Source organism: Mizuhopecten yessoensis, unplaced genomic scaffold (genome assembly GCF_002113885.1).
Source record: "Mizuhopecten yessoensis strain PY_sf001 unplaced genomic scaffold, ASM211388v2 hete_35955352, whole genome shotgun sequence".
Classification (NCBI taxonomy): domain Eukaryota; kingdom Metazoa; phylum Mollusca; class Bivalvia; order Pectinida; family Pectinidae; genus Mizuhopecten; species Mizuhopecten yessoensis.
Genome location: NW_018481630.1, coordinates 1 through 1,432, shown reverse-complemented (window position 1 = coordinate 1,432; position 1,432 = coordinate 1). Strand labels below are relative to the sequence as shown.

Sequence of the window (1,432 nt, the reverse complement as noted above, 5' to 3'; positions counted from 1 at the left end):
TTGTTTTCAGGCGAGCCTTGACAGAGCCTTGCAGGGCCTGCATTAACTTTTACAGGTACACCAGGATTTATACCTGAAAACATTACATTTAAAAACAGACGAACCGGATGTTCTGCATAGACGAACAGGACAGTGGTTTGAAATAATATGCAATACCTTTTAATTCAAAACCATTGATGAAACAAATTGATAAGTGGGGTGAAAGCGTTCATAAACGTAATATACATCAGCGTGTGACAACATGGGTAAACACACGTCAGAGAGATGACGTATACTGTAAATCACTAATTTTCGTGGATTTTAATTTCATTGATGTCGTGAGTAAATCTTTATCCACAAATTCATAGGTCCACAAAGTGATTACAAGTTAGATATAAAGCTATTCTCCGTTTGAGTGGGAACTCATAATCCATGAATTCATGTACTCACGAAATGGTGTACATGTTTTGTCAGGATACCATGAAATTTGGGGCCCATGAAAAATATCTGATTTCACAGTTATACTCTTGGGTATATTCCTTTGGCCCAGGGTGTGTATATTCCTTTGGCCCAGGGTATATAATAAGATTGTTTCTATCAAGCAGTATCCCTTACATACTTACACGAGTGTTGGCCTGTTGACTGACAGTGCTGTCGCCGCAGGGAAACAGAACTCTCCACTCTACAAAAAACATCATTAAGCTCAGATTAAAACCTCTCTATGCTATAAATTACAAAATTTATTTTAAGTTGCCAATCAGATACAGTATTTAAATATTTTCTGCAAGTAATTGTGTGAACACGTACATTTCTACGACAGCATCGTCCCACATTGGTAGAACAGTCCCCGCGCCGAGCAAACACTCCAGGATAACGTTCAACCTCCTCAGCAATTCCTCCCTACAAACAAAATTACATATTTACATTTCAAATGTTCTTGCCTTATGAGAAAAATTGGAAAATTTCACACACAAATTTGTTGCCCCTTTGGGCCCTCAAAAGAAAGGGACAATTTTAACAGGGCAAAAATATCATATAAATGTAACAGTAAAGTTATAAAGAGTGATTTCAACAATGAGGGACTTTGAATAAAAGCTGACAAACACTCTTAGACCCGATGGCTGACCATGGCTGGTCCACTTTATAAAGCTGTGAGTGTGAGATATGTCCAGTCGTTACCTGTTCATTTTATTGTCTGCTGTTACAGTCCTGATGGCCTCCAGCTCTGGCTTGAGGATGGTCTGGAGAATCTCGGAGGCAAACTTCATCTCTTCATCATTAGGTACATGCCATTTCATCTGAAGGTCGTCGATGTCACCGGGCATTGCCCAGTCCTACAAACACAAAACATACAAACTTGATCAAGTTTGGATTTTGCTTGAAGGACGTATGCTATCATACTGTGATGTGGAGACTTAAGGTTGTATGCTACCTTACTGTGACATGGAGACTT

The 1,432-nt window shown here is 39.1% G+C and overlaps 1 protein-coding gene across 1 annotated transcript; it reads right to left on the bottom strand.

Moving 5' to 3' along the window:
- Positions 1–602: 602 nt before the first annotated feature.
- On the bottom strand, positions 603–1,313 carry LOC110444023 (proteasome activator complex subunit 4B-like; the record flags this gene model as incomplete). Its single annotated transcript, XM_021488461.1, has 3 exons — positions 603–661; positions 787–879; positions 1,159–1,313. Coding segments are annotated over 3 exons (307 nt in total), but the record flags the coding sequence as incomplete, so codon positions are not given.
- Positions 1,314–1,432: the final 119 nt, after the last annotated feature.